This window comes from Taurulus bubalis (assembly GCF_910589615.1).
Source record: "Taurulus bubalis genome assembly, chromosome: 6".
NCBI lineage: Eukaryota > Metazoa > Chordata > Actinopteri > Perciformes > Cottidae > Taurulus > Taurulus bubalis.
In genome coordinates, this window is record NC_136594.1 from 25,058,344 (window position 1) to 25,071,130 (window position 12,787).

The 12,787-nt window shown below is 44.3% G+C and overlaps 1 protein-coding gene across 1 annotated transcript; it reads left to right on the forward strand.

Annotated features, from left to right (window-relative positions):
• The first annotated feature begins 4,478 nt into the window (after positions 1-4,478).
• fip1l1b (FIP1 like 1b) lies at positions 4,479-12,481 on the forward strand. Its single transcript, XM_079219636.1, has 16 exons — positions 4,479-4,595; positions 4,973-5,024; positions 5,417-5,477; positions 6,620-6,762; positions 6,941-7,005; positions 7,185-7,292; positions 7,537-7,667; positions 7,999-8,120; positions 8,769-8,825; positions 9,473-9,572; positions 9,671-9,821; positions 9,955-10,036; positions 10,378-10,433; positions 10,527-10,716; positions 10,836-10,985; positions 11,854-12,481. The coding sequence occupies exons 1-16, from the start codon at positions 4,526-4,528 to the stop codon at positions 11,996-11,998; spliced, it is 1,683 nt and encodes a 560-aa protein (XP_079075762.1). The 5' UTR covers positions 4,479-4,525; the 3' UTR covers positions 11,999-12,481.
• Positions 12,482-12,787: the final 306 nt, after the last annotated feature.

The window sequence follows — 12,787 nt, forward strand, 5'->3', positions numbered from 1 at the left end:
ACACACACACACACACACACACACACACACACACACACACACACACACATCCTAACTCAATCACCTACCTACAAATGGATCTTCACACTCTCGGCCGGGCATGTACGTGGGCCGTCTTTGGCTGTTTCTACAAAACCACAGGAGACAGCCAGGAAAACACACACACACACACGCACACACACTCACACACCGCACTAGGACACACACGTTTGAAGTAAAAAAATACCTTGTCTTTTCTCCTTTCCAATGATTGGCCCATGACTCGGCACAACCTTTTTTTGTTCTGATGCAATCCAGCTCTGTTCTCTGTCTGCTGACGGGACATTTTCAACCTGATATCTGTGTCCACTTGCCTTCCCTCTGCTTTCACACAGTCAGTGCAGTGCAGTTGACCCACTCTGTGTGGTTGTTAAGTGTCCATCCATGGCTCAATTGTGGTGTTTCACATATCAATTATGACCCGTTGAACAGATCGGACTAAGAGGTGGGTCAAAAAAATAAAACAAAATAAAATAAAGACCGCTTCCTCAGAGAAACAATGTACGGCCTTAGTTTCACTTTGATGTAATTTACTTTGATTGAATCCAGTGATGTTCTAACCTTAAAGGACGAGTTGCTTTTCTGCTATCTGTTCGAGTTAAGTGGAAGATGGATACAACTGTCGTATCTGTCTATTTTTATAATCTGCACAAAAACCAAAGTACAATAAAAAAAGAAGAAGAAAGAAGACAATTTGGGCGCTGGACCATTTCTTTGCCAGACACAGTAACATCCTGGAATCTTCACTGGTTGCCTGGCAACTGCTCAGAGCCAAGAAATAGTTGCGTATTAGTGAGCTTTAGCACGAATGAGCATGATTCCCAAAAGTTTAGCTTGAAACATGATCATAATGAGGGGTTTGTTAGTTGCGTAAATTGTTGTTCTTCAGTGAACTTCGGATGCAAAACCAATTGCACATCAGTATGAAAAACAATCACATTTGTAAAAACTATCTCATGTTGAGAAGCCTTATCGTGAAACAAGCTGTTGTTTTCGTGACAGATGGAGCTTTGTGTTGCAAAACAAAAGAGTCGAAACAATCGTGCTAAACTGCCGAGTGTGGCATCACACTGTTGTGATGACCAAAGAGATGATGTGGATTGAAAATGTGCCAGGGCACATATCTGAGTAAGCTAATATCAGCGCGTGTGATTACCGATAGTCCAATGCTCGCCCTCTGTCTGGATAAACCTGATTAGCATCGACTAGGCTGTAAGAGGGGCCTAATCCAGCGTTAGGAGGGAGGGAAGGAAGGAGGGAGCAGAGAGAGAGAGGCGGGAGGATACAGAGGGTGAAAGAGAAAGGAGAGAAGGGAAATAGAGGCAAACAGGGTGCAAGAGGGTGGAGAGCGGAGGAGTAAAGGTCCGTTGTTCACTATGCAGAGAGGGGTTTCCGTTCTTGAGTCTACCCTCACTGACATAAATGGGGTGGGCAAAATAATAGAAACACCTGTCTGCGTCGCCCGTCAACTGACTATACAAACTTTTTAAATTCTTCTAATTTATTTCAATAATTTGTTTGCAAGGTTAATGTACTTTATGGCGACGTGGGTGTATAGCGAGTGTAATAGTGTGTGTACTGTTATCGCACATACAATTTAAACCTCGTACAAGATGCTTCACCAAAAAAAAAACCTTGACAGTTTCCGGACATGCCAGTTAAAGTGGCACTAAGTGTCTGTTAGATCACGATCTACAATGGGGATTAAGCCATTTGGCCCTCTGATGAAAGTCCTGACATATTATATATATATTTGCAGTATTATGAATTGGCTGTCTGTGGCGACGTTCCAGAAAACATATTTCTCCATTGTACAAACACAAATAATGAAACTATGCACAAGACTCACGGCTGATAAACTCTGAGCACAGTTGCATTGATTTCACTCAAAAACACATTCTAAATCAACCTAGACTAAAATGATGTTTCAGTCCACCTCTCCTTCCACATTTAATGGAAGGAGAGGTGGAGAGAAAAAGGGGGAGGGGCTGTGATGATGAAAGCAGATGGAGTAAAATACAGAGAGGAGTAAGATGAGGTCACAGGAGACAGAGTGAATGAACTAAATGTAATGTGCATGATTAGTTTAACTGAGAGACCATTGGTATCCCTCTCTCTCTCTCTCTCTCTCTCTGTCTACCGTCTGACTGTGTGGGTGCGTGTGGGTGCGTGTGTGTGTGTGTGTGTGTGTGTGTGTGTGTGTGTGTGTGTGTGCTGTGAACATACAGGGATCCACACAAAAGCTCAAATGTATGATGTGATAAAGTACTTGTGATAAGAGAAAAATCGATGTACTCACACATGCAATTTCCACAGTGCGTGCACGTCGTGCATGCTGTGTAGACACTACATGCGTGCGAATGTGCACGTGCACGTGCGTTGAGTTTTTGTGGATTTTGCCTCCGTATAATCACCACACAAAGAAATGATAATAGATGCAAAAAAAAGAGAGAGAGAGAATTTCCACAGATTTTCTTGTCGTTTACTGACAATGCAAACGTGGCCTCCACTTAAAAGGCCCTAAATGCATTAACAATCATCTTTGCATTAACAAAACCACAGCAGCAATCTGTTTGCTGGTTGATGAGCACTGCAGCAGCTGCTGTTGGATGTCATAAACGTAGAAATAAAGGGGGGATGCAGTTTGGCTCTCTCGGTGGGGGAGCGCAAGATCATGTGGAATGTGTGGCTTTTTGTGCAAAAAAAAAAGAAAATAAAAAGCAATACATTCAGTTGAGAATCTCTCGTATGCATTAAATGGATTGGCGCCAAGCTCCGAGACCCACTAAGCCGAGACATGCGAGGGTGCACTCTTAAGTCACGAGATGCAGCTCCTATAAGTCTGGATTTGCGACCAGAGGTCACTGTGTATTCGCTGCTGTTTAACCTTAACGACCGCTCACAAGCCACACTGTATTTTCTTTTAAACTACAGAAATATATATATATTATTGGATTATTTCATTTATTATCTCTTGCTTTATTCATCAATATCTGTCTCTGTCTCTCTACAGTCAGAGTGGTATATAATACACTGAGGATGTTTCCTCTTCTCCAGCAACGCCCTGCTTTAAATGTGCACAGCTGCATAGTCATAGAACAACAGTATATAGATTATTGCACCCTCCCAGTAAAATCCAACAACCACAGTCTAAATGCTGGAGCAAGGTGGAGCGCCTTAATGTTCACTTCCTTGGAAGTCCGGCGATTACATCCCACAGCTTTTCCCTCACAGCGTCACATCTCCGACTCTCTGTGTTGTATTTTACAACATCACAATATTGCATATTTCTACACGTTAGGGACAAAAGTATGCGCAGACATACCATGGTCTGATTTTGGTCTGGCACTGCCTTTTTTTTTATAGATTGGGACATCCGTTTATGACGTTTTAGATAAAAGTGTGCTGCCATCTCTGAGGAGAGTCCCTCGTCCCAACTCTTGAATTAGCCGACAGACCTCAACCTCATTCATCAACTTTGGGATGAACGTGAGTGCACTGCAAGTGTTAACATAGCTGAGCATCAGTGCCCGACCTCGCTCTGGTGGCCATGAATCCACTTAGGGGCCCTGAGGCAATATTGAGCTGTGGCCCCTTACTGGCTGCACCACCACCACCACCACTATGTCTCTGTTTGTACGCTGTCACCAAGGGGTTGCACTATGTGAGCACTAAGTAGACAGATTGTTGTGACCTCTTCTTCTAAAGCTTTTGACAGGTCTAAATAATGAACCTAATGAAAGGCTGAATTCCATTTTGCTGCTTTTATTTCAGGGTCCAGGTATTTGTAAATGCTGCCCTGTTGTCACTCTCACTGGGACACTTGGAATATGACGGAGCCCTCGATAGTGTTGTCGGTTATTTAATGACCCTTGTGTCTTTTCCAGATGAGCAGAGACTTGTGTTGAAGTGATTGAGAGCTCAAGGTTTGGGAATTAAATGAATAATAATTACGTATGAGTGTGGCGCTTGAGTGTCTGCATACTTCTGGCCATGTAGTGCATTTCACAGTTGAAGCCAATGGATCACCGGCCGGCCTACAGAGGCCCAGGAGCCCTGTCAGGGGTCTCCAAGCCTCTGTGTCACATGACTGTGACGGTTATGTGAAGTATATAAGTCCCGGCTGTGACAGGAACCGTTTAAAGCAGCTTGGGCCATGATCTTATATTATGTCCATACAATATATATTGTTTGTGTACGCACTACCTGTCTCAGCCGCATGAGGGCGCTGTGGTTTTCCCCACCGACACATTCACATTAGCAGGATGGCAACATCCTCTTCCGGGTTCACGCCATTCACTCGCTCAACTCTGTTGAAGATGAATCTAGCGAAGGCTTAATATTTGTTTGTACATAAGTGCGTTTCCTCACATAAACGGATAAACTATACGTGACTCTCTGCATTGGAAAGCTTTTGTTGAATATTGTTTTGTTAGTGACGCCGCTGCTGGTGTAGCTAGCTTATAGTACTCCGCGTGAGCTCAACATGTCTGCGGAGGAAGCGGACAAAACAGCCAACACTGATGGAGACGAGGAGGAGGAATGGCTGTACGGAGGTAAAAGGAAAAGAAAGAAAAGACAATGCTGTCCGTAAACACAGCTCGCCTTGACTGAAAGAGAGAAAGGGAGAGAGTCTGCGCGCGCGCCGCTCTGTTAACGAGCTGCTAACCGTTAACACTGAGATAATAGCGTTAGCCTGTAAGCTAAGCTAGCAGCTTTCCCGGCCTTTTGCAGACGTATGATTTGAGAGGAAAAAAGTGATGAAACATGCCTCTGTTGCATTATTCAGGTGGTGTATTGAAACTTGAGATGTTAAATTCTAATGTCGGCCTCTTTCTGTTGCGTTGTGTGCATATGTTTGACAGGAGAAGCTAACGAATGGCTAGTTATGCTCGAAAAAGGCTTTTCATTTTTTGTTTGTTTCATGTTACAGATGAGGAGTGCAAAGATGAGGACGAGGAAGCCAAACTGAATGCTGCAGTCAGGTACGTGTCGTCAGTGTTCACCCATTAACACCTTGGCTTTGTATAAGTGACTTTAAAAAGAACTCAAAGACACCTGTTTACATCAGGTGGTGTGCACATCCATAGCTATGCCTTCATGGGTTTCACAAGAAATGAACGATTGAAAACAAATTACTGTTGAATACAAATCTACAGCTGCATCATTTAACAGGCAGATGAAAAATCCATATTCTTAACGGCACCGGAAAAATAACGACATACAAATTCCTGGATTAAGTTATTGTTTATTTATTGAATGGTACCTTTTTTTTTAAAATGGTCCTGTGCTACATTTGCTACATGATCGTGAAGTTAGAGAATGTGACAACTCTGCTTGGAAAAAAATATTCATTTAAATTGTATTTTATCCACAGTGCGCCTGCTGATGCTTTAACAGAGGATGCACACGCTACAGGCAATGGAGTGGCCTCTGAGGTAGGTAACTGTAGACAGACAGTCACACAGTGTGTTGCAATGTGGGCCACGCTTCTTTTTTCATTCTTTTTTGTGTGTTTGTGTGCTTACTTCGCTCCCAGAGCCCTGTTTCAGAAAGCAGGTTTAGTTAAAACCTTTTAGTTGGGTAAACTCTGGGTTTTCGCTTCCAAAAGGATGGGTAACTTAACCTTCGGGTCTGTTACCATGGTTACTGTCACTGTGAACCTAACCGGCTCGGCCGCAGGTTTTCTCTAACAAACCTCTTGCAGCGACGGACACGTGGTTTTACTTCCTCATTCAGTCTGTGTCAAAGCCGGTATCGCAGGTCAGTTTGTTAAACCAGGCTGGGAATAAGTCTGTTACTCAGGAAAATCTGCTTTTTGGGTTCTCTGACATTTTGATCAACGTTTATTTTTTTTTGTCCTCACATTCAAATATTACACGTTCAGGTCAGAATAAAACCTCAGTTTGTCCTTTTCCTATGAATATATATATATATAATGCTGTGACTGTGCACACAGTTGATTTCGGCATCACTGATCAAACATAATTCCGATTATATTGAAGATCATATGTTGCTACTTCTGTGTGAGCAGGATAGTGGAGCAGCTCCAGAATGTAGTTTGAAAGTTACTTTTTTTTTTTTTTTAGATGCTGTGTATAGTGAACATGTTTTAACTGCATTTCATTGACGGCGTTTAACTTGACTACTTTTCTTGAAGTAGCTAATATACAGTCAGTCCACCGCGTTATTGTAGTTGGGTTTTATTTTGCATTCATTCATTATTTACCAAATTGTGTTATCTTATTAAAACGTTTCCTCGGAGTCTGACCCCTGTGTCAAGATACATGTGGACAGACTGGATTAAAATGGTGGTTCTCTGTTGCTGTGGTTAATTGCGGATGCAGAGAACTATTGATGATGGCCTTTTTTTTCTTTCTTTCGCTCAATGCATAAATTTAACTCGGAGTGAACAAACACGGCTCAGCTCTTCTGGATTAAAACACTGAGTTATCCATATCAGGGTTAGTCTACTTAAAGTTCGGCTCAGCGTTTGTTAAACCGGCTTTCTGAAAGGTTTCAGTTCCCCCTCCTCTCTGAGGTTTTCTGTCCGCTTCATGTCTCATCCTCCTTCTGACAGGCGACAGGCGACGGTGAGGCTGAAGGTGATGGCGACGGAGCTGGAGCGGGTGAGGATGTTGACAGTGACAGCGACAGTGATGACGACGACGATGATGTCCGCGTCACCATTGGAGACATAAAAACAGGAGCACCACAGTACACGTATGTTTTCAGTCAAAGCGTGTTTTGCTGTTGACTTAAACAGCCACCGGCTACTTTTAACAAACTCTATATAACAAACTATATATATATCATATACAACAAACTATGGTGTATATGACAGCTAATTAAGAGGAGACCGTTTGATTTTGAAAAATGTATTCTTTTTTTCTCCTCCCAGAACTTATGGCGCTCCACCTGTCAATCTCAACATAAAGACAACCGGCTCCAGACCGTATGGACAAGGTACTGCCCTCTATTCTTGAACCGCTTTCTGTTTTGACCTGTAAAACAACCCCCAGCTTATTATTTTCTGCACCATTCAGTTCGAGACGTGTATATATATATATTATACACAGAGTAGTAAAGAAAACAAAATGTTCATGTCCACATAACATGTTCTGATGTTTATTATTTTCCCGTAGCCTCCAAGATGAAGGGAGTGGATCTGGACGCTCCTGGTAACATCAACGGGGTTCCAGTGCTGGAGGCGGACGTGGAGTCATTTGAAGAGAAACCCTGGAGAAAGCCAGGTGTGTGTGTCTGTGTGTGTGTAGCTGAAGAAAAACCAACCAGTAAAAATGTGTAACTGTTTCTTTAGGCACCACAGTTATGTGCACTTTCAGGATGTCTGGCGGCCCGAGATCCAGGGGAAGATGACATGTCATGCCTAGCATGAGCAGTATTTCACACTTTTTTATGTGTGTGTGTGTGTGTGTGTGTGTGTGTGTGTGTGTGTGTGTGTGTGTGTGTGTGTGTGTGTGTGTGTGTGTGTAGGAGCGGATCTGTCGGACTACTTTAACTACGGCTTCAATGAAGACACATGGAAGGCTTATTGTGAAAAACAGAAGAGACTGCGCATGGGCTTGGAGGTCTCTAATGTCGGCTCGGTGACGAGCAAGATCACTGTGAGAGACCAGCGACTACTCTGTCCTTTTTTGTCTTCTGTCAACGCTCTCTAGATTTCCCTCAAACTTCTCTTTTCTTCATAAGCCTCCCCCTCTCATCAGTTAGTTGGAATCAAAGTAGCTTCCTGTGTGGTTTTATCCCGAAACATTACATGATAATAAACGCTTCACCCTCTTTGTTGTAGGTCAGAGGGACATTTACAAAAGTAAACATCATAGTTTCATTTCAAATGCGTTCCTCACCTATATTTCTACAATGTTGTGCAGACACAAATAAAACACTATCTCTACTTTGATTAACGCATGAAATATATTTGTGTTTTTTTCTTAGGTTCAGCAAGGCCGGACAGGGAACGACAAGGACATGTCCAGCTTGCCCATCCACACGCCAAAGCCAGACTTCACGTCTCCCATCAACATGTACAAGCCCCCCCCTGTCAATCTGATCCCCAGGTAACACTATTAACACATCTGGTAATATCCCGCAAAAAGTGTTTCCATCCACTTGTTTTATGAACGTTTTCAAGTTGAGTATTAAACAAAAACGCTTGAAGTCAAAATACGTAAAAACTGTTTAATACTTGGCTGAGGTGGAAAAGTTTGTATCTCGATAAAAGATAAATCACAATGAACATGACGCTATTAATCCATAATATACTTTAAACGGGTGAGGAATGTAAACATTCACCCCCTCCTACAGTTGTCATTAACTATAGAGACCCCTTTTTGTTTATTTCTGTTGTAAAGTGGTGCATTTTCACCAGGGGTCTATGGGGCCTCATGTGGCCATTTGATGAACTGCAGGTTTTGGCATCTCAGAACTATCTGCATAGAGAAACCATTGAGGAAATGGAACACTCGGGACAGGGAGATAATTTTGATCCTTGACTCAGAAAAGTGAGATTCCATAATCTCGGTCCATTCTGATCCAGATTACAAGTTTGTGAATACCGGCCCCTGTTCACCATCCTGTTTATCGGTGGTTAGAAGAGGTCATCCTGTGTGTGTGTGTGTGTGTGTGTGTGTGTGTGTGAGAGAGAGAGAGAGATTGGGCCAATGCTCTTATCTTCTTAACCCTGTCCTCTTGTTTCAAACTGGTAGGATCTCTCCCCCTCAGTGGCCCCCTGGTCCGCCTCCTCCGGATATGTCCTATTATACGTAAGTTGGCACAGCCTTGTCCCGGCACGGTTTAAATGGGCCCGATGGGAAATGTGTTGATGTGCAGACACGGTGTGTCCCCCACACCTGATGGGGCCTGACGTTTTTCTTGACCATGAAAAATGACCACAGAAAAACTCAAAGGCCCCGAAGACACTTTCTTTCTTTCGGGTGGGTGATGTGCATGTGTGACAACGTACAAGTTAGAGCTTTAGAAAGAGTCACTTGAATATCATAATTTTAGCTGAATCCAGAGCTGATTATTCATCCAAACTATTTCCTTCTTAAATATGGAGCCTTAATGGTAGCGTCGTATTTTATTTTTTTTTACTTTATTTTTTCATGTCATCATTTCATGGAGTAATTAAATGTCCTCTTAGGGGCCACGGATGTTTTTGGCACAAATGGATTTATTTAACAGCTCTGAAACGCTGAAGTCAAATCCCTGACCAAACCTAAAAAGTCCAAATAAATTCAGTGTCGGGCTTCAGTTTAATCATCATACGTCAAACTGAGGGAATGATTTAGGGCCGCATTGCATGAGGTATTTAGTTTCTGTACATTCTGATTGCGTATTGTTGAAGTAGAGTAATATAGTACTAGTATGCCCACTGCCTTGATTTTCACTTTTGATATCCGTTTCCCAGGAAGACGAGTGGTACGATAGATGTGATCGGTGGAGGGACGGCCACCATCAGCAGGGTTGAGGGGCGCCGCAGACACAATCTAGAAGGCAACAATATCCAGGTACACACTTTTCTTGTGTTCCACTAAACTAGAGTTCAAGTTGAAAGAAAGTGTGAGTGTGTGTGTGTGTGTCAGTCATACTGTCTGCTGTCGTGCAGGTGATTGCCGAACAGACGGACGCCGACCCGGCTCCAGCTAAGATTCCCACCTTCTTCCCTCCTGGACCACTTCCTCCAAACATCCCCCCACCTCCGTTCCTCCCTCCTCCACCCAACGTCAACGCTGCACCCCCGCTCATCCCCCCGCCCAGTAAGTTTATCATCATCATCACCTTAGAATTTCTCTGCTTTTTAAGCAGCCGTCCTATCTTACCCTGTATTTGCTCTGTTTCAATGTGTTGATTCTCTCTCTCTCTCTCTCTCTCTCTCTCTCTCTCTCTCAGGGTTGCCCATCACTGTTCCCCCTCCTGGTTTCCCCCCTCCACCTAGCGGCCCACCCCCAGCTATCATCCCCACTATGGACAGGTAAGTGTTTTTACTTATTGTTTTAAATACTTATGCTGAGATGGCCAATACGTGTAACGTCAGTTGTCCCGGTAAGAATACACGTGCAGCCTGATACAGAACTGGCAACTTGATCCCTGACGACAGAGATACGTGATACTGATGTAATTTTACTGTTGGCTCATCTTTGTTAGAAGTGGGAGCCAAACGTCAGATATCTTTCACTGAGATAAAGAAAACATGATTTATTCACAAAAGACCATTTGTAATTTGATGTATTTATTTTTTTAAGTATTTATCTACATACAAATGTTATCATTGTGACCTTTTTTTTTAAAAGCAGCATTCTTCTCTTTCCACAGTGGCCACCCTGGAGGTTATGATGGACGTGCTGTCCCTCCATACCCATTCCCTCAAGGTAGGACGCTTTACCGCGTCAGCGGGTGTTCTAACCTCCGCTTGTTTCCAGGAAGTGTTTGAACACAGAGTAATAACTGTATCACTCCGCCAGGCGCATACCCTCCGCCCATGACCGGAGGCGTGCCTCCTCCCTGGCCGCCCATGATGGACAACTCTAAACCCTGGGAGTACTACGCCCGTCGAGACGACAAGCGAGAGAAGGAGCGGGAGAGGCCCAGAGAGAGGACACATGAGCGGGAGAGAGAGAGGGAGCACAGCCCTTCAGCTATGAGCTACACCAGGTGAGGGGGACGGAGACGAGTGTCATTCAAAAAGACATATTTTTATCAGTACATGCTTGTTTAGTGTGCGTGGACACAGCCCAGTGAAAGCTCTTGTTCCATTTTCCCCACTTCCACAGCGACGAGGAGCGGTTTCGTTACCGCGAGTACCAGCAGGAGCGAGGCTACGGGGAGCGGCACCGCGAGCGGTCGAGCCGAGAGAAGGAGGAAAGACACCGAGAGAGACGGCATCGAGAGAAGGAGGAGGGACGCCACAAGTCCTCTCGCAGGTACGTGAACGCACACAAAACCTCCAACGAAGACACAGTTTGCTAAACCCCTCCCTCGAGTAATTATCAGAGCCTTAAAGCGTCCACAGCCGCTACATCCACCGAGTAGAAGTTGATCCTGGATGCTATTGGAGTGTTAGGCTCATGTCGGCAGGTCTGTCTGGCTCTTTATTGGATTTGGGAAAGTTTAAATTCAAGAAACTCCACAGCATCACGTTAGCAAGTGATGCTAACGTGATGCTGTGGAGTTTCTTGAATAAAAGGGAGAATATACGGTTTGAAAATATGAACACGCTCGTGATCCACGTGGCTGAACAGGGTCATCTTGAAATGAGTCTTGGATCTCCCATTTTTCAAATAACAGAAATACAATAAATAAATACAAATGTATTTACCTTGATTCAATACGGTCAGTTTGTGTCATGTGACTTGTGGCCGGAAGACGGCATGAGGGAGAGTTGCAGAGAGGAGTTTCTGTGTGTTTCAGAGTGTGTTATGTAGCTCTGTGTTATCTAGATTTTATTACATATGACATTGCGGATAGACCGACCGGATCAAGCAAAAGGGAAATGTTTTATTATTTCTACTTGGGGAAAAAAGGGTCCAGGTTGGGAAATAAAGTGGTGTAAGGGCGTAGCAAACTCTCAATGTTTTGGTTGTCTCCCTGTTATTCTCCTAACCCTTTTTGTCCGTCTCCATTTCACTTCACCTTTTCTTTCTCTCACTCATTGATCTTCTTGTCTCCTTCCCGACCTTTTTATCTCCCTTCCTCCTATCGTCTTCCCTCCATGCCCTTTCCTCTCTGTCCCCTACCTCTCCTCACCTCCTCTGCCCTTTCCACACTGGTCCCTTCTGCTTCAATTAGCAGCAGCAGCAGGCGGAGGCACGAAAGCGAGGAGGGCGACAGCCACCGGAGGCACAAACACAAGAAGAGCAAGAGGAGCAAGGAGGGCGGCAAGGAGGGCGGCGAAGAGATCAGCGCAGACCAAGAGAACCAGGAGGTCATGGAGTAGCGGTCGCCACCTCGTGTTTTCGTTTCTTTTTTTGTCCTCTCCCCGTCTGTCTCTGGGTCCCGTCTGTCCCGCCGTGTCTCCCACCAAGACGAGAAAGAAGGGAAAGAGGGGGATGAGCACAGACCAACAAGAGCAGAGCGGTCGATGCGCCCTGTCACTCCCCTCTCCATCAATCACAATCCTCCTCCATCCGGCTGCCGTTCATCCTCACCGTCACCTCAAGCGGGGAGCGGGTGGAAAAGGATGGGTGGTCGTCCTGTTTACTCCATCCGTCTCTCCATCACGCGCTGACAGCAGACGAGGCGTCAATCTGTCTTCATCCTCTCTCTCTCGTTTCTCCCCAACCCCCCTCCTCTCGGAGCACTGCTGTAACGATTAGGTCATGCTCAGATTTCACTGTATAGTCCCAATGATCAGCAGATTTAGCTCTTTTTTTTCTGTCATTTGTTTGTTTTGTCCTGTGTGAAGACATCTCTAGTGTCAGTTTGAGTTGAATAAAAAACAAACACTTTTGATAAGACATGTTTTTGTGACTTTTTTTTTTTTGCCGGTGTTTGCGCTGTTAGCATCGCTAGCTGCAAGCCGGCCGTTCATCCTTCGTCATGTGAGGAGCTGTGTGGAGGGCGCCTATACTTATGAGCCTCTAAAGACCCCTCACACTTAAAGTGTTTTATTATTGTGACCTCGCACTGCTGAAGGGTTACGCTTTTCTATGCACAACATAAATCTAAGTTTAGGACGAGCAGTTTTTAAATAAAAAAAATATACGGTGTTCTTATGGTCATGGAA

Coding starts and splice junctions, on each gene's coding strand:
- fip1l1b (XM_079219636.1), top strand. CDS start 4,526: ATGTCTGCGGAGGAAGCGGACAAAACAGCCAACACTGATGGAGACGAG. Junction 8,826..9,472: donor CCGGATATGTCCTATTATAC/GTAAGTTGGCAC, acceptor TCCGTTTCCCAG/GAAGACGAGTGGTACGATAG. Junction 9,822..9,954: donor CCCGCTCATCCCCCCGCCCA/GTAAGTTTATCA, acceptor TCTCTCTCTCAG/GGTTGCCCATCACTGTTCCC.